Source organism: Salminus brasiliensis, chromosome 18 (genome assembly GCF_030463535.1).
Source record: "Salminus brasiliensis chromosome 18, fSalBra1.hap2, whole genome shotgun sequence".
NCBI classification, from domain to species: Eukaryota; Metazoa; Chordata; class Actinopteri; order Characiformes; family Bryconidae; genus Salminus; species Salminus brasiliensis.
This window is the reverse complement of record NC_132895.1, coordinates 2,499,289-2,526,829: the sequence shown is the minus strand read 5'-3', so window position 1 is coordinate 2,526,829 and position 27,541 is coordinate 2,499,289. Positions and strand designations below refer to the sequence as shown.

At 39.4% G+C, this 27,541-nt stretch overlaps 1 protein-coding gene across 1 annotated transcript; it reads left to right on the top strand.

Moving 5' to 3' along the window:
• Window positions 1–1,569: 1,569 nt before the first annotated feature.
• Window positions 1,570–26,469, top strand: st8sia3 (ST8 alpha-N-acetyl-neuraminide alpha-2,8-sialyltransferase 3). Its single transcript, XM_072662180.1, has 4 exons — window positions 1,570–1,738; window positions 10,117–10,239; window positions 13,095–13,652; window positions 19,920–26,469. Exons 1-4 carry the CDS (start codon window positions 1,575–1,577, stop codon window positions 20,200–20,202), a joined length of 1,128 nt encoding a protein of 375 aa, XP_072518281.1. The 5' UTR covers window positions 1,570–1,574; the 3' UTR covers window positions 20,203–26,469.
• The last annotated feature ends 1,072 nt before the right edge of the window (window positions 26,470–27,541 follow it).

The window sequence follows — 27,541 nt, the reverse complement described above, 5'->3', positions numbered from 1 at the left end:
TAGAATAAACTCAAATAAACATAAAGTCAGTGGTCAGTGAGAGTGTCTACCTGTAATTAACTCTATATAACATTAGAATAAACCCAAATAAACATAAAGTCAGTGGTCAGTGAGAGTGTCTACCTGTAATTAACGCTATATAACATTAGAATAAACCCAAATAAACAGAAAGTCAGTGAGAGTGTCTACCTGTAATTAACTCTATATAACATTAGAATAAACCCAAATAAACATAGTCAGTGGTCAGTGAGAGTGTCTACCTGTAATTAACTCTATATAACATTAGAATAAACTCAAATAAACATAAAGTCAGTGGTCAGTGAGAGTGTCTACCTGTAATTAACTCTATATAACATTAGAATAAACTCAAATAAACATAAAGTCAGTGGTCAGTGAGAGTGTCTACCTGTAATTAACTCTATATAACATTAGAATAAACCCAAATAAACATAAAGTCAGTGGTCAGTGAGAGTGTCTACCTGTAATTAACTCTATATAACATTAGAATAAACCCAAATAAACACATATATCCAGACTATTAACATTAAAAAGAGCTGATCCCGCTTCTGTTGGAGTAACTGTCTCTACTGAAGACATTCTACTAGATTTTGGAGGAGGAGCATTGCTGTAAGGATTTGATTGTATTCATCAACAAGAGCACTAGTAAGGTCATGGATGTAGTAATGTTGGATGATGATCACCACCACCCCACCTTAACTCCAACTCCCCAACTCACCCCATCCAAAAGTACTGGATGGAGCTCCACCACCATCATTCCAGAGAACACAGTTCTTCTTCCACTGCTCCACAGCTCCTCAATGCTGGGGGGCTTCTTTATACCCTTCTACTAGCCCACGCCTGGCATTAGGCAGCATGGTGCCAATAGGGTCATGATGTTAATCTTCTCCATTAGGTTCTATTCTTATTTCTATTATTAATATATCTTTAATATAAAATACTGTAAATGTATCCAGGCTCTGGCAAACAGATGCTCAGTAGTTCAACCCCCCTCCAGACTGCAGCTAAATAATCCGTGCGTTTGTTTATTTATTTATTTATTTATTGCAATCCTCGCGCATCCCTTTCCGGGTCTCTCTCTCTCCTCGCCCCGGACTTGCTCGCTCATTCCTTCCAGATTTATTTATTTATTTATTTATTTTTTCCTCTCTTTCCTGGGTCGAGTCTCCTTTAAATATTGGACGACGGTGGACTGACTGCCTGCCTGCCAGACTGAGGGAGTGAGTGAGTGAGTGAGTGAGGGAGTGAGGGAGTGAGGGGTAAAGCTTTCTTTATTTTTGCATCTCTCGTGTTTTTTATTATTATAATTTTTTTATCGCACCGGAGCGCGAGCCACCGTGATGGCAGCTCGGTGCGTCGCGGAGAGAGGGGAGGACGGAGAGGAGAACGCATCCGACCACATCTCCTAACAGCAGCCTGCACCTATACCAGCCATACCTCTCTCTCCCTCTCCCTCTCTCTCTCTCTCTCCCTCTCTCTCTCTTTCTCTCTCTCTCTCTCTCTCTCTCTCTCTCTCTCTCTCTCTCTCTCTCTTTGTCTCCTTAACGTTTGGCACGATGGTTCGTGTGGTCAGCGTGCTCGGCTTGGTCATGTTCAGCGTGGCTCTGCTCATCCTCTCCCTCATCAGCTACGTGTCCATCAAGAAGGACTTCATCTTCACAGCCCCCAAATACGCTAACCCTGGAGGTCCGCGGATGTACATGTTCCACACTGGGTTCAGGTAGGTGTACTGGGGTGCGCGCGTGCTGGGAGCTGATGTGGATTTAGGGAGTGCTTCGATGGTTCTAGATACCTCCACTTAGATCTAGACTCTCGGTGTAGCTGTGGATAGGGGGTCTACTGTAAGCTACTATTAAAGCCCCCCCCCCCAGAACCACCAGAGGAACTGCAGGCCTTGGTGTTTTGGTACAGTATGGGGGTGGCATGCGCACGGCGCATGCGCACTAATCCAGCCCTGGGTAGAAGAATGGGGGCAGGCAGTGATGATCAGAGCTTAGATATACTCGTGTTTCGCTGCATAGTGATGATGCAATTCTGCACAGTCACCTCCACCATCCCCCCACAGGCCTACCCACCAGCTCCACAACGTGATAACACCTCTGTTTGTTTGTGCAGGTGAATAATTAGGGGTATCTAGGACCACCAGGGAACCTCAGTATATGTGTGAACCAGTGTCTGAAGCGCCTTCCCTCTTAGATCTCAGCCCTGGAGGTGCTGAATGTCGGGCATTGGCTCAGATTGGGGGCCTGGGGAGCTCTCCGTGGTGCTGATTTGCTGCTTTCCCTTCCGTCCAGTTGATTTCTGAGCTTCTGTCACATTGCAAGGTTACACAGGGAGCCATCTTGCTACGGCACACAGGAAAGGGAGGGAAGGACGGAGGAGATCTGGGCCACATGCTTACTGCAGTGTGATGGTTTGCTGATCTGCTCCGCGAGCAACGCCGAGGGGTGTCAATTAGACGTCAATATCGCATAGAATAGAATGTTTCCAATCACAGACGTCAGATGAGATCACGTTAGCCTTAGTAACGATTAGCAGTGAACCCATTCGTGCTGTCATCTGAGCCAGATCAGTGGAGTAGTAATCATGTGACATGTGCAAAAGTTTGTGCACCCTGCTCAAATGAGTCATATGACATGTATTGTGGTAATGTGAGTGTAAGTAATGGGTCACATCCTCTATAGAGACAGTTACAGTACACAGTTACTGCTTATTTATTAGGGTTGGCTACAAACCTACTTTTACAGAGTATAGATATACGTCAAATCAATCCATGCCAAGTTTCGGTACAAGCACAGCGTTACTAACAGTGTAATTAGTAATTAGGGAAGAGGACTTTCTACTAGATTTTGGAGGAACATTGCTATAAGGATTTGATTGTATTAATAAGAGCATTAATCAGTTAATAATAACTTTAATAACATTAATTAACTCTATATAACATTAGAATAAATCCAAATAAACAGAAAGTCAGTGAGAGTGTCTACCTGTAATTAACTCTATATAACATTAGAATAAACCCAAATAAACAGAAAGTCAGTGGTCAGTGAGAGTGTCTACCCGTAATTAACTCTATATAACATTAGAATAAACCCAAATAAACATAAAGTCAGTGGTCAGTGAAAGTGTCTACCTGTAATGAACTCTATATAACTTTAGAATAAACCCAAATAAACATAAAGTCATTGGTCAGTGAGAGCGTCTACCTGTATTTAACTCTATATAACATTAGAATAAACCCAAATAAACATAAAGTCAGTGGTCAGTGAGAGTGTCTACCTGTAATGAACTCTATATAACATTAGAATAAACCCAAATAAACATAAAGTCAGTGATCAGTGAGAGTGTCTACCTGTAATTAACTCTATATAACATTAGAATAAACCCAAATAAACATAAAGTCAGTGGTCAGTGAGAGTGTCTACCTGTAATTAACTCTATATAACATTAGAATAAACCCAAATAAACATAAAGTCAGTGGTCAGTGAGTGTCTACCTGTATTTAACTCTATACAACATTAGAATAAACCAAAATAAACATAAAGTCAGTGGTCAGTGAAAGTGTCTACCTGTAATGAACTCTATATAACATTAGAATAAACCCAAATAAACATAAAGTCAGTGATCAGTGAGAGTGTCTACCTGTAATTAACTCTATATAACATTAGAATAAACCCAAATAAACATAAAGTCAGTGGTCAGTGAGAGTGTCTACCTGTAATTAACTCTATATAACATTAGAATAAACCCAAATAAACATAAAGTCAGTGGTCAGTGAGTGTCTACCTGTATTTAACTCTATACAACATTAGAATAAACCAAAATAAACATAAAGTCAGTGGTCAGTGAGAGCGTCTACCTGTAATTAACTCTATATAACATTAGAATAAACCCAAATAAACATAAAGTCAGTGATCCGTGAGAGTGTCTACCTGTAATTAACTCTATATAACATTAGAATAAACCCAAATAAACATAAAGTCAGTGGTCAGTGAGTGTCTACCTGTAATTAACTCTATATAACATTAGAATAAACCCAAATAAACATAGTCAGTGGTCAGGGAGTGTCTACCTGTAATTAACTCTATATAACATTAGAATAAACCCAAATAAACATAGTCAGTGGTCAGGGAGTGTCTACCTGTAATTAACTCTATATAACATTAGAATAAACCCAAATAAACATAAAGTCAGTGGTCAGTGAGAGTGTCTACCTGTAATTAACTCTATATAACATTAGAATAAACCCAAATAAACAGAAAGTCAGTGGTCAGTGAGTGTCTACATGTAATTAACTCTATATAACATTAGAATGAACCCATTTCGGTACAAGCACAGCACAAATTCAGGGCAGTGGTGCGACAAATGCCGCCCCAGTGCAGCCTGGGCATGGGACCACCTCTAATAATCTAAAAGCGTGCCGTATTTAATAGCCTGAAATAGAGCTGGGCAATATGACGATATTTTATCGTATCGTGATAAATTGTTATCGTGATAACAATAAAGGGGGAGACTATTAAGACTGTTAGAGCTTAATAAACACTGATCAGCTGCAGGTTTCATTACTAACAGTGTAATTAGTAATTAGGGAAGAAAACTTTCTACTAGATTTTGAAGGAACATTGCTGTGAGGATTTGATTGTATTAATAAGAGCACTAGTAAGGTCATAATGTTGGATGTTGATTACCAACCCACCTCATCATCCCCAACTCCCCAACTCACCCCATCCAAAACTACTGGATGGAGCTCCTTCACCACCATCACTCCAGAGAACACAGTTCTTCCACTGCTCCACAGCTCAATGCTGGGGGGCTTCTTTATACCCCTCTACTAGCCCACGCCTGGCATTATTAGGCAACATGATGCCAGTAGGGTCATGATGTTAATCTGCTCCAGAGAGTCGTATTCTTATTCTCATTACTAACAGTGTAATTAGACTGGGTTCATTAGATGAAGAGCAGCAGATGTTAAAAGAGTATAAATCACTGTATTCAGTGCAGGAGAGGATCTGAACAGTAGTTTATTAGAATCTGTAGATATTGTGTAACGTGATCGTGATATAGTGTTTTTACCATATCACCCATACCTAGCCTGAAAGCCAAGACCCCCCACAACCGCTGCTGCTAACATTAACGCCATGTCTGCAGCCATTGCAAAAGATATTTAACCATCCATCCATGAAAGTGAGAAATTGACAACTTCACTGTACTCAGCTGTACTTCACTGATACTACTGCAGGTAATCTAATTTGTAAAAACACCTAAACATATGCACTCCTTCAGTTTTATTCCTTTTATTCTGCTATTGAGTCTCGTTTTCTCACAAACCACTGTGTTCACTGTGAGCTGGCACTTTGGGTACTTTGGGTGTCATGTTGTCATCAATGTATCTGATTCATTAAAAAGCAAAAAAATGGTTCATCCATTTACCAAAAAACATACACTAACAGTTTTTCTAAAATGTTAATATTATGTTTATTAACTCTTTATTAACTTTATGGATTACTAATCAGTAACTGCATGCAAACTAATGTAGTTAGTATATAGCAGTGGGAAAATGTTAGGTGGTTAAATAAAGTAATACTTGATTAGATAGATTAGACCAAACATTAAGAGTTATGCTTAACTCTTAATCCCAAATGATGAAATTGAGACGTTTGGAATTTTTATTATTATAGCGAGATTAAAGTACCAAAACATTACTATGAAATTCCAGGTATTGGTACAGATAACAGTATCTTTCCAAATGTGAACAGTATTCAACCTCAGTGTTTACTGAATTTACCATATTGGGAAAATGTATTAAATAATACATTTGTTATGATATGATTATGATATTTATTTTTAACATCTGTTTAATCTGTTCAATCCAGTAAACAAATATATACTGTCTAAAATGTGTGCAGGCTATTGTCATATTTAGAGGATTTTATAAACGTACAACATCAACACAACATTTGAACTGACATTCAACCAAATATTTGTACAGTTAATAGTTAACAATTCATAAATAATAATTTAAATAATAAAACACACCTCCACAGTGAGTGACTGTAGATTTTTTGGGACTGTTATTAAAAAAAATAATACATAATTTGCCAGTGTTGAGCATTCCCAGTGGTTAATTTAACACTTAACATTTCGTATACAGTAAATCGTTAAAAGTTAGAACGAGGCAGAAGTTTGAACTTGAATATTCTAAAGTTTTGCTTTATATTCTGTCATTTAAAGTATTTATTTGAGGTAAATATGCCGTATTACCTCCCCTTTCCACAAGGTAACACAGTTCCCTGGTTTCTTAATGAAGTGTCTGTGATATGCTTTGGTCAGAATTCCTAAACAATCCCTGAACAATCCCCCCAACAATCGAGCACCACCAGTACCTTCTCACCCTGTCTAAACAGCCCCGTTCAGAAGGGCTGTATTGAGTATCTGCTTCTTTAAATAATAATTGACCCACTGCTGCCCCCAACACCCCCCCGCCACAACCTTTTTTTCCATACTTCACCAAGCTGCACAAAATCTTAGACTTTACTTTACTAAGTTTATTCTAATTTGTCCCTGCTTTACTCCACCTTGAGTTCACCTTTCTCTCTCCTGGCTGTATCCTATCTGCTATGCCTGCCTTTCTGTGAGAGGTAAAGGTAAAGTTAATGGGTGTTACTCAAAGGTGCACGTATTTGTCACTGTACAGTGTGGACTGTACAGCGAAAATGTGTCCTCCGCATTTAACCCATCTGGTAGTGAACACACACTCACACACACACACGTGTTAGGGGCAGTGAGTACACACACACACCCAGAGCGGTGGGCAGCCAACTCCAGCGCCCGGGGAGCAGAGAGGGTAAAGGGCCTTGCTCAAGGACCCAACAGTGGCAGCTTGCCGAGCCCAGGAATCGAACCCACAACCCTGTTATCGATATCCCGGCGCTCTAACTGCTGAGCCACCACTGCCCCTCCACTCAAGCGGAGGGTGATATAATTCTAATAAGACAGCTTGTGATGTAAGAAGCCGAGCCAAATCTTCCACTTCAGATACCTGCCTGTTTATGTTCCAGCGCTGGAAAAGTCTGTATTTCATAACATGTCCCTTTAAATTAAAGAAGTAAAATTGTGTTTTAACAAATGAAGTAACTATTTTTGTTAAACTGACTAAACCAGTGTATTCTATAGTGTTTTTTATTCCTATTTGTGGTTACAGTGTATTACAGACTATTATAAACATTAACTTATTACGGTTGTCTTGGCTTGAAGGCGAAAACAGGCGCATTTGCAGGTAATTTTAATTAGGGCTGCGCTGATACACCCTTTTCTGTTCTGATACAGATACCGATACATGATCTTTGCGCATCGACTTTTTCCCGATATCAATCCGATACCATTGTTGAATTAATAAGCCATATACCTGACCATCTATGAGAGACTTAAGGCATCAGGATTGACGTAATCATTACTTTACTAACTTTATAAAATAAACTATAATAAAAGAACACAGATATTAATAAACCCTATTTCTAAAATTAATAACTGTGGACCTCGGCTCAGTGCTGTCTGGGCTCAGTCTGTGAGACTAATGTGGAGCGAGCAGCCCCTCCCTTCTCGGTTCTCCTTATATGGAAGACGAGCTGGACTATTTACTGATAGTTGATGACCGGTCAGAGGCATTCTGACCCTGGGTTATGAAGCCTAGAATAAGTCTTTTGAATCAGACTAATCATCCGATACCCGACCCAGCTAATTTTGTTAGTATCGGGGCTGATATCCGATTCTAGTATCAAATCAGTGCATCCCTAATTTTAATGATCAACACATGAACCATGAACATGAACTAGAGGATAACCTAAACCCTAAAAAGTTACTTATTAAGACAATGGACAGAACAGGCAAGAACAGGCCAAACTAACCAACTGCAAACCGACCAAGGACATGTATACGAGCTAAAGGGATCTAAATACATGAACAGACACGGAACACCTGGAGTTAATGAGGGGGCGTGGCATGAAACAAGGCACAGGTGAAAACACTGAAGAGGTGGAGCTAAGACAGATCAGAAATATTGAACTTTGAACTTTGAAAGCACACGCAAAACAAAAGCAGGCCTGACTTCATTATATTACAATGCTTTTGCATATAAGTGAATGTGCTATATTGACAATTGTGTTAATGTAGCATATTTTATTTGTTTACAAAAGCTTGATACAGCTGTGACGGACAGAATCTACACTGGAAACATGATTTGGCTCGACTAACAATGACTTCATATGGAAACGTGTGGTCCAGCTGGTCTCATTCAGCTCTGATTAATACATTTCCACTTATTTTCCACAAACTACTCTGATAAATACTTCACTTCTCTAAACCACCTCACCCACTTTCGCTCTGCACTCTGGACTATGTGTGCTGCACTAGGGTGAGATGATTTGTTGGGGTGTATTTTTCCAATAAACTCTTTTCTAGCCCACCTCACACACTTTCAATCTGGGCTCCAGAGGGTTCTTTGGAGTGAGGCCATAGAAGAACTACTTTCAGCTCCCTAAAGCAGATCTTCTCAAACTGGTCCTCAGAGCCCTCCACTCAAAGAACCCTTTGTGCTTTTCTTTTTAATAGTGTATCTCACTCTGTTCCAGCTCAGGCCGTATGCTTACTGCATCGGGGTGTTTGCCAGTGTTTGCCGGTGCTGCCAATTTCTTTTCTATTAAATTATACATCAAAATGTTTTCACATAATTAATCAGGTAGAGCAGAGTCAGTCAGAGTGGGGGTCTGGTGTGAAACGCTCGGTTCTAGATAACCTCCCCCAGTCAGAACTAATAGTTCTACAGTGGAGGTGAAGGGAAGCAGACGTCTGAAGCTCTAATAATAAAAGCTCCTCACAGAAAGTTCTTCACCTAATGGTGATGAAGACGCTGCCTGATGCCTGAGACAAGATGTTGAGACAAGATATCCAACATCTTTCTACAAGATGTTGGATAAGCATTGCTGTGAGGATTTGATAGCATTTAGCGACAAGAGCTAGAGTTAGTGAGGTCAGGATGTTGGATGATGATGCCTACCATCCCACCTCATCATCCCCAACTCCCCAACTCATCCCAAAAGTACTGGATGGAGCTCCACCACCATCCATCATTCCAGAGAACACAGCTCTTCCACTGCTCCACAGCTCCTCAATGCTGGGGGGCTTTATATTATACCCCTCTACTAGCCCACGCCTGGCATTAGGCAGCATGGTGCCAATAGGTTCATGATGTTTATCTGCTCCAGGGAGTCCTATTCTTTTGGTATAGTTTTGGTATTAGTACTTCTTCTCTACAGGGACTAGACAAGCTGTGTGTGTGTGTGTGCGTTTGCACATCTGTGTCAGCAAGGGTGCAACTTAAAGTAGCTGAATGCATTCATTTCAAGGGGTGTCCACAAATATGTGGACATCGAGTGTATTTGTGTACATATGGTTCACTGGTTCCGTTCACCACCACAATAAAGAAATTTAGGGCCTGTGAGTTTCTCGAATTCGTTAAACTGATGGTATTTTCTGTTTAAGGATGCTCAAATGTCTAATTCAGATCCACACAGTAAGTTAAAGTAGAGCATCTCTTGTCCAGCACACAGCTGTGACCACTGGAAGAAGGCGAATGCACTCAGAATCAGCACCGGAACAACAGGAGCTCTTTGATTGATTAGAAAGTAAAGCCACAAAAGAAACAAGTATCAGCCCCCTTCCCCTCACACCCTCCCCTTTACCCACGCTGGAGTTGTGAGGCAGCGGCCCGGACCTCAATAACCTTTACTAATAAAAAGTGCGAGCTCTAATGAGTGAGGATGAGAAACTGACCAGGCCTGAAGTCTAAAAAGAGGCTGTTTAATTAGAGTAGCCATCGACTGCCCGGGGCAGGGGGGTGAGTGGCGCAGGGGCGGATGGGGTGGCATTGATCCGAGCTACTTTCAGCAGCTGCCACCGCCGCGACATCAGGACCAGGTCCTCCTGTGAAATGGAACGGAAACTCCATTTTACTGTTGCCCCTGCTGCCCCCCGCCCCACCCCTCTGCCCAACCCCCTTTATAGCCCTTTTAAATTCACCCTCCCTCCTTTTCTTCTCTTTAGGTCCCAACTGGCCATGAAGTTCCTGGACCCAGCATTTACGCCTCTGAACAACGCCCTGAACGAGAACCTGCAGGAGAACTCCTCCAAGTGGAAGTTCAATAGGACTGCCTATTTAGAGCAGAGGTAAAGCACTGCAGGCCCTGGAGTGTTCACCTGCTTTTCTCACAGATGGCAAAACCATAAGCCACTTATTCTGTTCAGCTGTTTGATTGTGGGAGATTTTTTTTTTTTTTAATAATTTTTATTATTTTTTCATTTATATATATTATACATTTATTTGGTCATTTGGCTCAATTTAAGTTCAAAAACTGTTTATTGCAAGTTACTCTTACAGACGACTTACATATTTTAAGTGGTGAAAAGTCTAAAATACATGTTCAAACGTTTATTATCTAATAAATTATCTAAATATTCAGGAATACTACATATATACATTTTAATGCATTTTATTCCCCTAATTACGTTTAAAAAAGTTACATTTTTATTTATTTTCAACATATTTACATTTTACACTGTTTAAAAATATGTCATATGTAGAAATATGTTTAGATTATTCAACTTGTAAGTTTACGTTTTGTTATTTAAAATATCCAACGTAATTAGGGGAATAAAATGCATTAAAATGTATATATGTAGTATTCCTGAATATTTAGATAATTTATTAGATAATAAACATTTGAACATGTATTTTAGACATTTCTTCTTTTCCTAAGTAGCCTAACCCAGCATTTCTCAGATCAAAGTTCAGTGCACAAGTTTATTATACAAGTTTAATAAAAAACAAGAATGTTTGTTTTATATTTCAGTAGATTGTTGTTGTTTTTTACAGGGAAATAAATGCATTAAAATGTATTTCTAAAATAACAACAGTTTTATTTCGATTCTGTATCAGTAAAGTTAGAATACCGCCCACTACTGCCCACGCCGCTCGGCTCTTCACTGCTGTTCACCCAGAACACGACCAGAGAGGATTACCAGCAACATTTAACTGAGCAGGAAATAAAAACACCCGGCCTAATCTTCTGCTAATCCATCCGGGGTCATGGATAACAGGAGGACATTATGATGGGAAACATGACGGATAATAACAGGACAACTCAGAGAGTCCGGCTGCTGTAGTGGAAGACCGGATAACATTCAAACAGCAGCTACAAACCCAAACCCTCAACAGCTGCTCCTCTCAGTTCTAGACTCACGGTCTCAGTGCGCTCAGCTCTGCACTCTCAGAAAGGAAGGGTTTGATTGAGTCTGATTTGATTGGATGAGTTTCTGAACTTGAACCGTTTCCCTCTTGGATTGGTTTGGTGTCACACAGGGAAAAATCCAATGTGAGAATGTTCCTCTCAGTGGTTCTTCCTCACGGTCTTAGAGAGTTCTCCTTCTGAATCTTGGTTCCTCTCAGAGGTTCCTTCTCACGGTCTTAGAGAGTTCTCCTTCCAAGTCTCGGTTCCTCTCAGTGGTTCCTTCTCACGGCTTTAGAGAGTTCTCCTTCCAAGTCTCGGTTCCTCTCAGTGGTTCTTCCTCACGGCCTTAGAGAGTTATCCTTCTGAGTCTTGGTTCCTCTCAGAGGTTCCTTCTCACGGCTTTAGAGAGTTCTCCTTCCGAGTCTCGGTTCCTCTCAGTGGTTCCTTTTCACCGTCTTAGAGAGTTCTTCTTCTGATTCTGAGTTCTCCTTCTCAGTCCTCTCAGTGATTCCTTCTCAGTCTTGGTTCCTCTCAGTGGATCCTTCTCACAGTCTTAGAGACTTCTCTTTCCGGGTCTTGGTTCCTCTAAGTGGTTCCTTCTCACGGTCTTAGGGAGTTCTCCTTCTAAGTCTCGGTTCCTCTCTGAGGTTCCTTCATATGATCTTAGAGTGTTATCTTTCTGGGTCTAAGTTCCTCTCAGTGGCTCCTTCTCACGGTTTTAGAGAGTTCTCCTTCTGATTCTCAGTTCCTCTCAGTGGTTCCTTCTCAGTCTCAGTTCCTCTCAGGGGTTCCTTCTCATGGTCTTAGAGAGTTCTCCTTCTGATTCTCAGTTCCTCTCAGTGGTTCCTTCTCAGTCTTGGTTCCTCTCAGTGGTTCCTTCTCAGTCTTGGTTCCTCTCAGTGGTTCCTTCTCATGGTCTTAGAGAGTTCTCCTTCCAAGTCTCGGTTCCTCTCAGTGGTTCCTTCTCACGGTCTTAGGGAGTTCTCCTTCTAAGTCTCAGTTCCTCTCTGAGGTTCCTTCAAACGGTCTTAGAGAGTTTTCTTTCCAGGTCTTGGTTCCTCTCAGTGGTTCTTCCTCACGGTCTTAGAGAGTTTTCTTTCCAGGTCTCGGTTCCTCTCAGTGGTTCTTCCTCACGGTCTTAGAGAGTTTTCTTTCCGGGTCTCGGTTCCTCTCAGTGGCTCCTTTCTTACGGTTTTAGAGAGTTCTTCGTCTGAGTCTCAGTTCCTCTCAGTGGTTCCTTCTCAGTCTCGGTACTTCTCAGGGGCTCCTTCTCATGGTCTTAGAGAGTTCTCTTTCCGAGTCTTGGTCCCTCTCAGAGGTTCCTTCTCACGGTCTTAGAGAGTTCTCTTGCTGAGTCTCGGTTCCTCTCAGTGGTTCCTTCTCATGGTCTTAGAGAGTTCTCCTTCCAAGACTTGGTTCCTCTCAGTGGTTCCTTCTCATGGTTTTAGAGAGTTCTCCTTCCAAGTCTCGGTTCCTCTCAGTGGTTCCTTCTCACAGTCTTAGAGAGTTCTCTTTCTCAGTCTCGGTTCCTCTCAGTGGTTCTTGCTCTTAGAAAGTATAGTCCTTTCCACAAAAGGGTTTCTTCGGGGTTCTTTAGTAAAGACAATGGGTCTGGTCAAATGGTTCTTCTCTATGATGGATAATATCTTGTATGTTGTTCTTTAAGTAACATTTTAATATCAAATTTTAGCGCCAATAATTGTGAAAGAACCCATTTTCAGAACCCTGTAGAACCCTATAACCTCAGGGTGTATCTGATGCAGTCTGTTGTGTGTGGGTTCTTGTCTGTTGCAGTAAGGAGATCGCCCAGTACATCGACGTGCCACACAACTTCACCCTGACCAAAAACAGCGTCCGCGTGGGTCAGCTGATGCACTACGACTACTCCAGCCATAAATACGTCTTCTCCATCGGCGAGAACTTCCGATCTCTGCTTCCGGACTCCTCCCCCGTCCTCAACAAGCGCTACAACACCTGCGCTGTCGTGGGCAACAGTGGGATCCTGACGGGCAGCCGGTGCGGGTCCACCATCGACAAGTATGACTTCGTCTTCCGCTGCAACTTCGCGCCCACCGAGGTCTTCCGCAGGGATGTGGGCCGACGGACCAACCTCACCACCTTCAACCCCAGCATCCTGGAGAAGTACTACAACAACCTGCTGACCATCCAGGACAGGAACAACTTCTTCCTGAGCCTGAAGAAGCTGGACAGGGCCGTCCTCTGGATCCCTGCCTTTTTCTTCCACACCTCCGCCACGGTCACACGTACGCTCGTGGACTTCTTTGTGGAGCACAGGGGTCAGCTCAGAGTGCAGCTCGCCTGGCCTGGAAACATCATGCAATACGTCAACAGGTCAGAAACACCACAGCCTACTCCAACCCCCTCTCCAACCCCCTCTCCCCCGAACCCCCCGCTTCCTCTCTTCAACATTTTCTTTGTTTCCTTCTTTTATTGTTTTCTTTCTTAGAGCTAGCGTTTCTCCCGGTCTTCTCATCTGTCTTTTTGTTTTCTTTCTTTTTTCCTTCATTTTTCTTTAAGGTTTCTCTCTCTCGTTTTTAATTTTTAATTTTATTTATTTTTATTTGATCTTTTTTTTTCCTTTTTTCAATTAGTTATTTCTTTGTTTGTTGTTTCTTCTATTTTTCTTTTTTTCTTTCTTTCATTGTTTTTTAATTTTCTTTTATTTTTATTTTAATTTATTTTTTATTTCTTTATTTCATTTTTCTTTCTTTCATACTTTTATTTTTCTCTTTCTCCTTTGTTTTTCTGTCTTTTTTCCTTTTATACATTTATGTTTCTTTCATTTTTATTTTTTTCAATTTGTTATTACTTTGTTTGTTGTTTCTTCTATTTTTCTTTTTTTCATTTTTTGTTTTTTCTTTTTTTCTTTCATTTTTTCTTTTTTTTGTCTTTTCTTTTTCTTTTTTTTTATTTCTGTCTTTCATTTTTCTTTCTTTCTATTTTTTCTTTATTGTTTCTTTTATTATTCTTTCTTTCTTTCTGTCTTTTATTTTTTTCTTTTATTTTTCTTTATTTCTATTTGTTCTTTCTTTCTGTCGGTTTTTCATTTTTTCTTTATTGTTTCTTTTATTTTTCTTTCTCCCTTTCTTTCTTTTATTTTTCTTTCTATTTTCATTTTTTCTTTTCTTTTTCTTTGATCTTTTTCTTTTTTTCTGCTTTCACTATCCTTGTCTTTCTTTATAATTCTTATGAAATAGTGAAATAGTTCATTCTAGTGAAACTTACCCACTCTGATTTCCTTCCAACATTTTAATGATCTGATTTTAAAAGCAGGTTCTAGAGCCAAACTCTTCTCAGAACTCTGGTAGAACAGTGTCTCAGGCATCAGGCAGCGTCTTCATCACCATTAGGTGAAGAACTTTCTTTGAGGAGCTTTTATTATTAGAGCTTCAGACGTCTGCTTCCCTTCACCTCCACTGTAGAACCACAGCTCTGACTGGGGGAGGTTATCTAGAACCTCCACTGTAGAACTGTTAGTTCTGACTGGGGGAGCTTATCTAGAACCCAGCGTTTCACACCAAACTCCCCCTCTGACTGACTGTGTTCTCATCTGAACTGATTAATTATGCAGAAATGTAGAAACTTTGGTGGAATTCTCCTTAAAGTGAGGCGGCTGAGTGGACTTTTTTAGCTATTGATTGGTCAGACTGTGAGGGCCTGAGCCGGTGGTCCAGCTTTACAGGTTAACATCAAATAGCATGGACTGTATTTTAATGTGAGTGAGGGGGTCTCGCTGTACTCGGGGTATTGAGCTCAGAAAAAGCTGGCTACACAGCAGCCGTGTACTGTAAAGTGATAATCTATGAAAAGAGAAAAAAAGAGACGTGCTCCGGGTGGTGTTGAGGGGTGGTGTTGGGGGGTGGAGGGGGGTGAGGGACTGTAATCAGTGTGGAGGTTTACACCAGTGCGAGAAGTAAAACGGAGAGAGCGAGTGTGAGATGACGGTCAGTGCTGCAACATTGATGGGCACTTTATTATGATCAAAAGATCAAAAGCGAGAGGTATAGAAAGATACTTAAAGCGCAGTCGGGGGGCAGAGAGACGGCAGAGAGACATACAGATGGACAAAGAGAGAGAGAGAGAGGGTTTGAGTTGAATGGAGAGACAGAAAGAGCGTGTGTGAGAGAGAGAGGGAGAGAGATCAATAGAGAGAATTGGAGAGGTGTTGTTGAATGGAGTCCTGTAGAGGTGTATGGAGAGGGGCTTAGCATGCCTCTCTCTCTCTCTCTGTCTCTCTCTCTCTCTCTCTCTCTCTGTCTCTCTCTCTCTCTCTCTCTCTCTGTCTCTGTCTCTCTCTCTCTCTCTCTCTCTCTCTCTCTCTCTCTCTTTCTCTCTCTCTCTCTCTCTCTCTCTCTCTGGTCACCAGAAATGCCTTGTTGCTGTAATCTCCTGCAATCCCATTAAAGAGAGCGGCTCGGACAGAATCGCAGCCTTTCAGCAGCTCAGTTCGGCCTCACACTCCTGAAGAGGGAGGACTTTACTGCTGATAGAGCACAGCTCCCCGAACCCTCTCACACCCCCACGCTGGGCACAGGTCCCCGAACCCTCTCGCACCCCCACGCTGGGCACAGGTCCCCGAACCATCTCGCACCCTCACGCCAGGCACAGCTCCCCAAACCCTCTCGCACCCCGAGCACAGCTCCCAAACCCTCTCGAACCCCCCCAGCTCCTGAACCTTTTTTTTCTTTTTATCTTTCTGTTGTTCCACTTAATATATATTCATTTTCTTTTTCTCTTTTCTCCTGTTTTCCTTCTTTTAATTGTTCTTTCTATATCATTTTTCTTTTTTATTTCTTTTTGTCTTTCTTTTTCTTTTTCTATTGTTTCATTTTTATTTGCTCTATTTCTGTCTTTCTTTTGTTCTTTGTCTAATCTTTTTTCAATATATTTTATATATTTTAATTAATTTTTTCTGTTGTTCTTACTTACACTATATATATATTTATATATATATATATATATAATATTTAATTTTCTTTTTCTTTTTTTTCAGTTATTTTTTCTTTTCGTTCCCTCTGTTGTTCTTTCCTTCCATACTTGTTTTTCATTTTCTTTATGTCTGTCCACTGTTTTAGATCTCTTCCTTTATTTATGTCTTTCTTTCTTTCTATTTGTTTTACTTTAATTTGTGTGTTGTTCATTTTTCAGAAACTATTTTATTTACCAAAACAGTCATAAAGCCATAATTCATGCTCACATTTAGAGCGGAGGGCAGAATGTAAACAGATGTAAGGAGATGATAATGTTTATTAAGAAAAACAAATCAAAACAAAAACAAAACATAGAAACAAAACAAGAAAAATAAACCAGAAATGTAACAAACTCTCCCTGACGGCCACAAGCAGAGTCCGACTGCACATGAAGGCATGAACACACAGCAACAGACAAAGCCAAACCGAAACACAGGGAGTAGAAATACACAGAGACTAACCAGCCACACCTGACAGGAGTTAACGAGAGGGTGGGGCTAAGACAGAGAACACCTGGGAGACAAAGGACAAGGCGGGGCAAAGGCGGAGACTAGAAACAAATACAAACAGAGCCGACGAGACGAACTGACAGGAGATAGAGGCAGTTTTAATCTCGCTTTTTAATGCACCTGATATTGGACTGGTATATGCTAATTCCCTCTGCTCTGATTGGCTGATGTTCATGGCGCCATAACATAAAATGGGTGGTGTTAAACTGCTGTAGGCGGATTTACAGTAGGTTTGTGACATCACAAAATGAAATGCTACAAAATGAACAAAACTGAAAGGCAGCTTAGTTCTTAATTTTAATTCAATCATTTAAATATTAAGTTTAAACAAATTTACATAAAAAAATCTGTAAAACGAGAATAATTAAAAAATGAATGATAATAAATAAAGTATCACTAACTGATCTGCTCTTTCTGACATCACAAAAACAACAGTACAGCTTATTTTACCACATATGGACTGTTAAAGCTACTACCCCCCCCAAGCCCCCCCCAACACACTCTGCCTCTGCTCTACTTTCTCTCCCTCCCTTTTTCGGTCTGTCTGTCTCCCTGGCTCGTCCCCTGTGGAGTGCGGTTCAGGCCGATCAGCAGTGTCCCATTAGAGCCGAGCGCGGGGCGGTAACCTTGCTCTGAGCGCTATGGCAGTGCCCAGGCCAGCAGCGGAGAGCTGAAACAGGCCGTGTGAGAAATGCCCGCTGACCTTCACGGCCTGCTGACCTTCTCTCCCTGTTAAATTCTGCTCATTGACACGGAGTATGACGAACGCTGGTTTGGGCACGTTAGCCACGAATCCCGACCCTTGTGGCTATTTTGAAACCTTTAATGCATTTGATTCGCCAGCTGATCACACACACACACACACACACACACACACACACCAGCTCGTTAGAAAACCTGGCTGTTGTTTTAGTTCACATGAGGGAATGATGGAAGTCTCCAGCTGAATTTAATACATTTGTTTATAATTTTTATAATTATAATATTTTTTCTACAAACTGGGCTTTAAGATATGATAGACTTTTAAAGATTGTCTTTAAATGTTTAAATTATTAAGAACCCAGGGTTTAGGACCAGAGTCAGGGTTGTGTTTAGGTTTTATGTTGAGTTTTCTAATCAATAAATTAATTTAAATTAAATTAAATTAAACATATATATGTTTATATACATGTACACAGTACAGCTAGTAGTGAAATGCTTTGGCGACCGTCCAATCATATAAAACATGAGATAAAAACATAAATTGGATCAAATCTATCAAAATAAATGAACTAAAAATGACATATATACAAAGATAAAAATAAGAAATATAGCATATATTACACAATGCATGTATACTTACATAAAATACGCAGTCATATCAGATTATTATATTACCATATTATGTCCACCTACCTAATAGTGGGAATAACCACAAAGATGCATATGGTATGGTATGTATGGTTGACTGCCTGGCCTCAGAGCTGTCTCAGTGTTGAGGAAGTTGTCATTTTCTGACCTTCTGACCTGTGGGACTACTGCAGACTTCGCTTTTGCTGCTGCAACACAAAAATAATCATTTGATGTTGATGAAGAGTTTTTAACAAGTTGGCTTAGAATTGACAAGATGACTAAAACATCTCATCATGTTGTTGATTTTTTTAAATTTTGTGAAGTGAAGTGATAACCAGGTTAGCTTTTGCAGATGTCATTGGAGAACCTCATGTTTCTTTATTATTAATTCTAATTTATATTTTTACATAATTGAAAAAAATCCACCTGTATTTTACATCACACTATTCCAAATAAAGGTTGTAGAAAGGATTCCTAGAGTGATACTATTAAGAAACATACTATAAAGAAACAATGTAAAGGTCCTTCAAACTTCATAACAGCAATAATCAGATACACATACCGAAATGGTATGGAACCAAAAGTGGTTCCTCTACGACATTCCTTAAAGAACCATTTACAAAACCGTTATTTATAAGAGTGTGAATTTCTGTGAAAAGCAGTGTTTTCATTTTAAGGAATTCAAAAAACTGTACAGTCAGTCCAGCCTCGTCATTTAGTCTGTGGCTCCGCCCCCTCAATCTCTTTACTGTTTATTGGATTCACAGGTTTCACAGTACTTGAGTGGCGCAACTATCTAACTGCTTGCTTGTTACATTCAAATATCATTAACGCCATCAACACCGCACCACAACAACGCGTTTTAACCTGCAGATGGAAATAAACAGCAAACAGATAATAAAATAAAGTATTTATTTAGTTATTTAATCCCAAAAAAATGAAAACAGACCCGGTCCTAAAATATGATTGGCTGAGCTGGATTCAGACGTTTTGAACCTCCGAACTCCATATGAATGTACCACTGTTTTAAACCCATAATATAATATATAATGGACAATCTTGAGGTAAATAATGTCTGCTTAGCTACCAGAGTTTACACTGACTGGTGGAGGAATGGTCATTGCGAATATTAATCATTTGATCAGTCAATCAGTCAATCAATAAATCGTCAATCAACGAGTCCCTTCAGAAAGAGGGGGAAAAACCATGCATTTCTACTCAACTACAAAACCCTGAATGCACATTAACCTAGTTTGTTTGGTGGAGCGGCTACACCACATTTATATAGCAAAACCTACGCCCTTATGTTACCTAGCAACAGTACTGACCATGTTCTGCAGAGGAAGAATGGCTGATTCATACTTGTATGAATTTAACGTTGGTGCGTTTTATCAGGTTGGATGTTCCACAATATTTTCTAAAAACTTTTAGACACCCTTCCTTGTGATTAACGAACCGTCTCTTGTGGCTCATTGCTTTAATTTAAGCCTTTGAATTTCTGTTTGATTTGTCCGAAAAGTGCTATATGAATACAGCTTGATTGATTGATTGATCGATTGGTTATAGATACAAGGAGAAGCTTTTACACTCAATTGAAAAATCTCAAATTATTCGAATTTAAACCATTAACAACAAACCTTTCGCAGACCTTAGCTCTGCTGTCTGCTGGAATATCTAAATTCCTCATCCGGTTGAATGACTGAGGCTTTTGCCAGTGTTCTCTAAGGGTGGTTGCTTACAGACTGAAAGAGCTGTGATCGGTTCCTCCTCTGTTCTGTTTCTCTCAGGTACTGGAAGACGAAGCAGCTCTCTCCGAAGCGCCTGAGCACAGGGATCCTGATGTTCACGCTGGCCTCCTCCCTGTGTGAGCAGATCCACCTGTACGGCTTCTGGCCCTTCGGCTGGGACCCCAACACGGGCAAGGAGCTGCCCTACCACTACTACGACAAGAAGGGCACCAAGTTCACCACCAAGTGGCAGGAGTCCCACCAGCTTCCCACCGAGTTCAAACTGCTCTTCAAGATGCACACTGAGGGCGTTCTGAAGCTTAGCCTCTCACACTGCGCCTAGAGGGCAAAGGCCAACATCAGAATGTCATGAGCCGGGATTTTAGGGTCAGTTGTTGAGTTTGCAGATGGACGTTTGGATGGTTCTTCTGCTGCAGGGCCTTTTTGGGAAGATCAGGTGGGGTGGGGGGTTGGTGGGGGGCATATCAACATTAAGGTCAGTAGTAGTATTGGCAAATAATTATCTGAACAGTGATGCTAGTATTGATATCAACAGCAGAACATCTGACGTTAGCATTTTTCTAAAGGTCCTGCTACTCCCAGACCAGTCTTGTCTTCAGAGACACTTCTGCAAACATCTCCCCTTCTGACATCTGCAATAAGTACATCAGCCCTGCTCTGGGTTTTCCTGGATGTGAGATCGTTTGGATAGATACACTATATGACCAAAAGTTTGTGGACACCCCTTCTAATGAATGCCTTTAGGTGTTTCAAGTTGCAACCATTTGCTCTCTCACACACACACACACAGTTTGTTGAGTCCTTTTAGAGAAGTCCTGCCAATAGAATAGGACCATCTGGAGCAGATAAACACTAATGAACCCATTGGCACCATGCTGCCGAATGCCAGGCGTGGGCTAGTAGAGGGGTATAAAGACCCCCAGCAGCATTGAGCTGTGGAGTAGTGGAAGAACTGTGTTCTCTGGAATGATGGGATGAGTTGGAGAGTTGTGGATGATGATGAAGTGGGGTGGTGATCATCATCATCCAACATCCTGACCTCACTAACTCTAGCTCTTGTCGCTGAATGCAATCAAATCCTCACAGCAGTGCTGCTCCTGCTCCAAAATCTAGTAGAAAGCCTGCCTCCTTCTTCTCTGTACAGTAGAGACAGTTACTCCAAGAAAAGCAGGAGAAACTCATTTTAATACCCTTGATTTCAGAAGACAGTGAAGGAGCAGGTGTCCCAATACTTTTGTCCATATGATTTATCAGAGAATGGTCATGGAGGACAGGACTATTCAACTACTGGGAATCCTGCAGAGTGAAAAATAGACACTCTAAGCAACGTTTCAGGACCAAATGTTGTTTACAGACTGAAAAGCTGCACGGGCGGTTAGCGCTATTCCTCATATTTACGTCTCTATGGCGCGTTCAGAGGGTTGGGGTTATCACAGAATGTCTTTTCGGTTGTAGCCGATCTCATTTCAGCTTCCTAAATATGTGTTGGAATGCATATTTAGATGGGCAGTATATGTACATATCCTCATATAGAGCAAAGAGCATACTCATATTAAGTAGATATAGGCCATAAGCGTGCATCGATGCACTGATAGATGAATATTTAGAGTTATTAGAGCTAATCATTCATGTGCAGGTCTTATTATTTAGTTCATTAGGCTTTTTAATGCCATTTCTGACTGGACAAATGGACAGAACTCGAGTCCGTCGGTCTCGCAGGCCGGGTGTAATCTATACGACAGCCATGCATCAGTGTTTAGGTTCATTTAAGTACATTATGGAGTTTTAGCGAGGTAATAAGGAATCAGATTGAGCGGTCAAGCCTTGTCCTGTAATCACTTACAAAGGTGCAAGCATATGAATGTTATTGATTTATCTGTGTGTGTGTGTGGGTGTGTGTGTGTGTGTGTGAAATATGCACAAATGTCTGTATATGAGAAAATGTGAGTGTGTTTATGTGTTACGCCCTGTTCTCTGTAGTCGCAGTGCCAGTTTCAGGGCTCAGTACAGGTACGGGTTATAAACCCGCTGAAGCTACATTAACTACACACTGCTGTATAGATCGAACCTGCAGCCTGTGCCAATACGCATATTAGCGTCCTCAGCACTGCAGTACCAGACTTTACGAACACACGAACTGCTGTGCAGACCGGCCTCTACTATGAAAATGAAATGTAGAATAAAATATAGGGAATATATTGAAATATATTTTAGTTTATAGAAAAAAAGCAGATTTAAGACATTTCTGAAAAAACCCCATTGAAATGAAATATATTGCTACATGTTCTCAGTATATTCAAAAATATAAGAAATATATTGTAATATATAAAAAATGTTACAATATATTGATTTTCAATATATTATTTTTGTATGGGGTAATACACAAAGGTTCTGGAGTCCAAGTGAACTACATAAATACTACACAAATACTGATATGCTCAGTATATTTCATAATATGAGGAGAATATATTGTATTATATTTATTATAGAACAATATATTCATTTTCAGAATATTATTTTTGTATGGGTTACGTAATACATCGGGTGACCTCTATAAAAATTAAATATATTGTTATATGCTTCAGTATACAATATTCATTCATATATATATATATATATATATATATATATATATATATATATATATATATATATATATAGGAATATGATTACAATATGAGTAGAATATAATTCAATATATTCAATAATTCAATTCAATATATTTTCAATGTATTACTTCTCAGTATTATAAAACACATGACAGGAGCCTGTGTTTCTGCACCTCTTATGTTTTACAGAAGTCATAGAACCATGATCAATTTAATGAATTGTGACATATTAACAGTATATTTCATATTGGGAGTTAAATATATTGTAATATACTTTCAACATATCACTTTTTATTAGGAAGAAACACAAAAAGATTCTGAAATCAATCAGTGAGACACAGAAGTCTCAATCAGTCTCAATCAGTGAGACACAGAACCGTAATACAATTAAACATAGTGTGACATTTCAGAGCTTTCGTTCATATTCGGGAGTTAAATATATTGTAATATACTTCACATATATTAATATTTGCACGCAAGAACACAGAAAGGTGCTGGCGTCTGGAGTTTGGGCAGCCCTGAAATGGCCAGAATTGCTATATGTTGACAGTATATTCCAAAATTGGAGTCAAATCTATTCAAATATACTTTTAATATATTATTTTTTGTATAGGGAAACACACTGGAGTTGAGTTTAGGTATATCTGAAAAGGGTAAATGTGTTATATGTTGTATTCCAATGTATTCCAAAAAATGTTTCAATATATTTTGCAATATATTTTCAATATTGAACTTTTTAACATGAGAAAAACAGTGACATTTAGAATGGAATAGATGTTATATGTTGTCATTGTATTGCAAAATATATTGAAATTGTTTTCGAAATACATTGGAAAACAACATATAACACACTTGCCCATTTCAGATATACCTAAACTCAACTCCAGTGTGTTTCCCTATACAAAAAAATCATTAGTATAAGTATAATACATTTTCAATATATTTAATTTCATATTTAATACCATTCAAATGTTTTACATTGGCTAATCTGAATTGACTCTCATCCCGAAATGAGCAATCACCAAGCTCGTTGGTAATGACGGGTCGAACACTGAGCACTTCAGGCTGCAGTGTTTTGGGGGAGCTCTGTAAACACTCTGTAATGGTGAACTGGTGTTGTAGTCGGTCTCATCATATTTCAATCAATTAATGAAATAGTCAGTGGACTGTAGCTTCAGCAGTGTGTGATTTATAAGTACATTAAGACGAGCCCTCGAGGAATGAAATATCCTCGAATAGCAGCAGCACAGATAAAGCGATGCTCAACAGAGAGCGGAAATATTTACACTGCAGGTTTACTGTAGACACGGCAAAACCTCGGATGGACTATTTTTATATGCTGTTATTCCCCACTGATGAGCGTAGCACCATAAATACTCCAGCTGAGAAACGTTCTGAGAACATCTCCATATCTTCGCTCCTGTTTCGGACACTCTTGTACCGGTGATTGTCGTTTTATGGAGTTCAGGATCAGTCCTGTTTATCCTCGTTTGCTGATTAATCTCAGTTGACTCTACTGAGTGTGTCGTGATTCTGATTCCGTGTCAGTTTGGTTGGTGAAGCAGAGTGGACTGGTCCAGAGGCCCGGTCCATGTCATTCACTCGCTCTGTCCACATGCTGTTCTGATTAACCGATTATTGATTGCAGTATTATTTTGCAGATGTGTAAAGAGAGGTTTAAGGACCTGCAGGCCGGAACTGTCCGGGCGGTACAGCAGTGATTTACCAAAGACTCACTTAAAGTCTGTTAAACGGCAGCAGGATGGTCAGCTGTACGGCACACCCACACTGTAGAGCCGGTCTGAGCGCTGGCTTTTTTTTTGTGTCTCGGATCAGTTTGGATGGATGTGTTATAAGATATATTGTGCAACAGCAGTTGCGCAATATATCATATTATATCATATCATATTGTCTTTGTACATCTGTGTTGATTTGTTGATGCAATTTTTATTTTGATTTATTTTTAGAAATGTTATTTAGAAATAGTGAGAATGATGTTGCTATCCACAAACAGTGATGTCATCATGTTCATCATGTGTCATCATCATGTTCATATTTCACAAAAGAATTAAAACAAATGGAAAGTTATTGGCAAAACTAATAAAATATAAAAAACTAACTGGTTCTTAAGTGTGATGTAATAAATATATTTTTGTGGAAATTATACACATATGAAAAATACATTTTTAATTGGAAATAAATAAAAAATAATAAATATGCATTACATTATTTGTACTTCAAATATTCAAATTCATCAAAGATCAAAGATTCAAATATCATCATCATCCATAATTATCACAAAAAAATTATTCCATTTAATTTAATAACCATTTCTTCTGGCTCTAATTCACATATTTTCATTTGTCTAATGTGAAACTGTAGAATCAGAGTCATCAGTGTGGTTCAGTATTGAAGTAGTATGGCGCTGAATAAATAATTTAATTAATCATTAAAATGAAAGCATTTATTATTGCATGTAACAATTATTCAACTCTCAATAATCATTATAGATCATAACGAAGTTGCTGATTTTGGGAACCTTATTTTAAAGTGTCACCATGCATGTTTACATTCTAATGCAAGGGTTTATTCCTGTGCAAATGCTGATCAATTTGATGGTCAATTTACAAAATTTACATTTGGTGCATTTGTTATTATAGGTTACATTGAGCAGATGTACAGTAATGCGCCTTAGAATGTACAGAAGTGTAGCTCTTTTTATACTTAGAATGTAATTTGAATATATATAATTTGAAAAAAAAAAAATATATATATATATATATTACATTTAAATATTATATTATAAATAAAATATATCTATATATATGTATATCAAATTTCATTTTAAGTGTAAGAAATTATATATATATATATTTATATATATGTATATTATATATATATATATATATATAAAATATACATATAGAGTGACTAGCAACATCACTCTCACTGTATTCCATATAATCTGAGGTTGGTGGTCTACCGGTCTACGGGGTGACTTCACTCATATCTCCAGGTGTTTTATTGTGAATCCTACATAACCTCATGATCATGCATTATCTGCCACAGTTCACCTTCTGTCAGTTTCTATCCGATACCAGTCCCGCGGTGAGGTCACAGCAGTGCTGGACGATGTGTCATCTATATTAGTATACTGTCATATTTACATATCATCATATTGCTTTTCAGTGTCGGTGTGATTATGATGATGATTATGAAGAGTTCCCTGCTGACTCCATTCTGATTTTACACTTTAATTCTATTCTACTGAGGAGTTGTGAACTGCAGTGTGTGTCGTTTACTGGCTGCTTCAGATTTGCTGTTTTAAAGAACAGTTCAAATCAGTAAGAGCTGAAATAAACAGTAATTGTCCTGTCTTTGTCTTTGTTTTTGTTTTTGTTTTTGTCTGGTTAGCGTTGATTGTTTTTGTGTTTGTGGGGTTGTTTTGTGTCATTGTAAGAAAACAGAAACAGTCCGATCAAAACGAGCTCTGTCAGGTAGCCGCACTCAGGAAGGATGGGTTCATTACTGGTATCAATGCTAATAAATATCATGTGATGCTGTGATATTGACCCCCTATCGATATCGCCCAGCACTTATCGTCACTGTATGCAGAATGTATATATGTGGACGTGCTCTGTAACGCCGTGCCGTCTGTTCCCTGTTGTCCGACGTGGTCAAAATGCCAATATTCAGCGCCGGACAGTGCACAAGACTCGGCTGAATGTTAAATGCAGTTGTAATATTGATTGCACTGGGCTGCGCTTTCTCTTTGTTCCATTGTTTTTAATTATGATTTGTAATTCTGAGGATTTTGCTTTGATCTGTGTGTTTAAACCAATGTGGGAAATCAGAGAGAACCTCTGACCAGATTCAATTACACATCATTTCCTTTATTTATTCAGTTTTTAAGGTTGAATGTAACACATTTTTGCAGCGAGGGAGTAACATCCAATAAAATTCAGATTCATGGTTCAAAACTGTTTCCTGTTTTCTTACAAGCAACGATTTACTGATGTGCTTTAGTGTCGATTTACATCCGCAGTGTGTTTCGTTTTACAGGCTGCTTTACATTGATTTAAGAAGCAGTTAGAAATAAGAATCAATGAGAATTGAAATGAACAGTACGTGTTTTTGGTTTATAGACAGATAGATAAATAGATAGATAGACAGATATGTAGATAGATAGATAGATAGACAGATATGTAGATAGATAGATAGATAGATAGACAGATATGTAGATAGATGGACAGACAGCTGGATAGACAGGCAGACAGGTACATGTGTAGGTAGATGGATAGACAGATAAATGGATAGACAGAGAGTAAGTGTTTTTGGTTTATAGAAAGATAGACTGCTGAAAGATACATGGACAGACAGACAGATAGGCAGGCAGATAGACTGATGGATGGATAAATAGACTTTGGATAGCTAGCTAGCTAGATAGATAGACAGACAGACCAATAGATAGATAGATAGACAGGCAGACAGACAGACCAATAGATAGATAGATAGACAGACCAATGGATAGACAGATAGATAGATAGATAGATAGATAGATAGATGGATGAATGGATAGATGGATGGATTGATAGAAGTATAGACAGACTGGACGTTGGGGTTCTCTGGAGCAATGGAGCTCCATTTAATACCTTTAAGATAACTGGAGTGGCAGAACTGACCATTATCAGTACTTGACCTCACAGAATGCAATCAAAACCTCCTGACAGCAATGTTCCAGCATCTAGTGTAAAGCCTTCCCAAAAGAGTACTGGCTGTTACTGCAGCAAAGGGGGTGTCAAACGCTCTGCTAATACCCTTGATTTCCAAAGAAACGCTTGGGAAACAGGTGTCCACATACTTTTGGACACCCACAGAATATCATATTTTATATAATAGCCGATTAAACAACTGCGTGAAAGTCATCGCATGCTCTTTTCTTCGCAGTGGGAGATGTGAGACATGCTTTTAATGTAATGTTAGTTCCCTAACAGCCATGGCAACTGTCCCACAGAGGCCATGCATCTCCACGGTGTTTTGCTTACAGATGCC